This window comes from Apis dorsata, unplaced genomic scaffold, assembly GCF_000469605.1.
Source record: "Apis dorsata unplaced genomic scaffold, Apis dorsata 1.3 scaffold_425, whole genome shotgun sequence".
Lineage (NCBI taxonomy): Eukaryota > Metazoa > Arthropoda > Insecta > Hymenoptera > Apidae > Apis > Apis dorsata.
In genome coordinates, this window is record NW_006263678.1 from 42,551 (window position 1) to 43,357 (window position 807).

At 34.7% G+C, this 807-nt stretch overlaps 1 protein-coding gene across 1 annotated transcript in view; it reads right to left on the minus strand.

Moving 5' to 3' along the window:
• Nucleotides 1-199: 199 nt before the first annotated feature.
• LOC102680135 (talin-1) overlaps nucleotides 200-807 on the minus strand; it is a 15,996-nt gene continuing 15,388 nt past the window's right edge. Inside the window, exon 14 of the mRNA XM_006619599.1 lies at nucleotides 200-367. Coding sequence (XP_006619662.1) covers nucleotides 200-367 — 168 coding nt within the window. The remainder of the gene's footprint in view (nucleotides 368-807) is intronic.

Here is an 807-nt window from a genome sequence, read left to right on the forward strand (position 1 = left end):
TTGAGAATACGCATGAGTAAAAAAAAAATATTTGTAATAAATAGAAATGGCGATATAAATAAAACTGTAAGGTTCCTTCTCACTCTCCATCATCCAATTTTTAATGTACCAAAAGGGGAAATATCAGACTCATCGTTCAGAAACCAACAATCGAAACGAATCGATGGGCGTACAAAAAAGACTCGATCAATAGCTTCGGCTACATGAGCAACAGCAAATCGGAAGTTCGCTGAGACGGTTGTTCGCTCTCTGAGGCCGAGAGCAGACGTATCAGCTCCTCTTCTTGATCAGAGACGAACCATTCGGACTCCGAGCCGCCGACGTCACTCAGAGGCATCAGCTGCTGGTGTAGCTGCTGTTCTAACACCTATCCGGATCGGCCAGACCAAAATCGTCAATGAAAACTCACAATTAAAGTCCACCAAGTGTTCGTGTTGTGAAAAATCTTTCGCAAAATTTATTTTCTTTTTTTTTTTTAATTTTGTCTTTAATTTCGTTCAAATTAAATCTCATCTCAACAAAGCAAAAAAAAAAAAAGAAAGAAAAAGAAAAAGAAAAAAAACAAAGCCGAATATATAAAGATATGTGTATATATATATATATTCTTTTTTGATCGTTGAAGCAAAAATCGGTTCTGCTTGTTGCACAGCTCTACATACGTATTCAAGGGAACACAGAAGTATATATCGAGATATATAATATAGTGTCACACACATGAAAAAAAAGATGGAACATCGAACTAAATAAATGGGTAATATGTAAGGTGGACTTTAATTGTTTCTTTTTTTTTTTTTTTTTTTTTTTTTT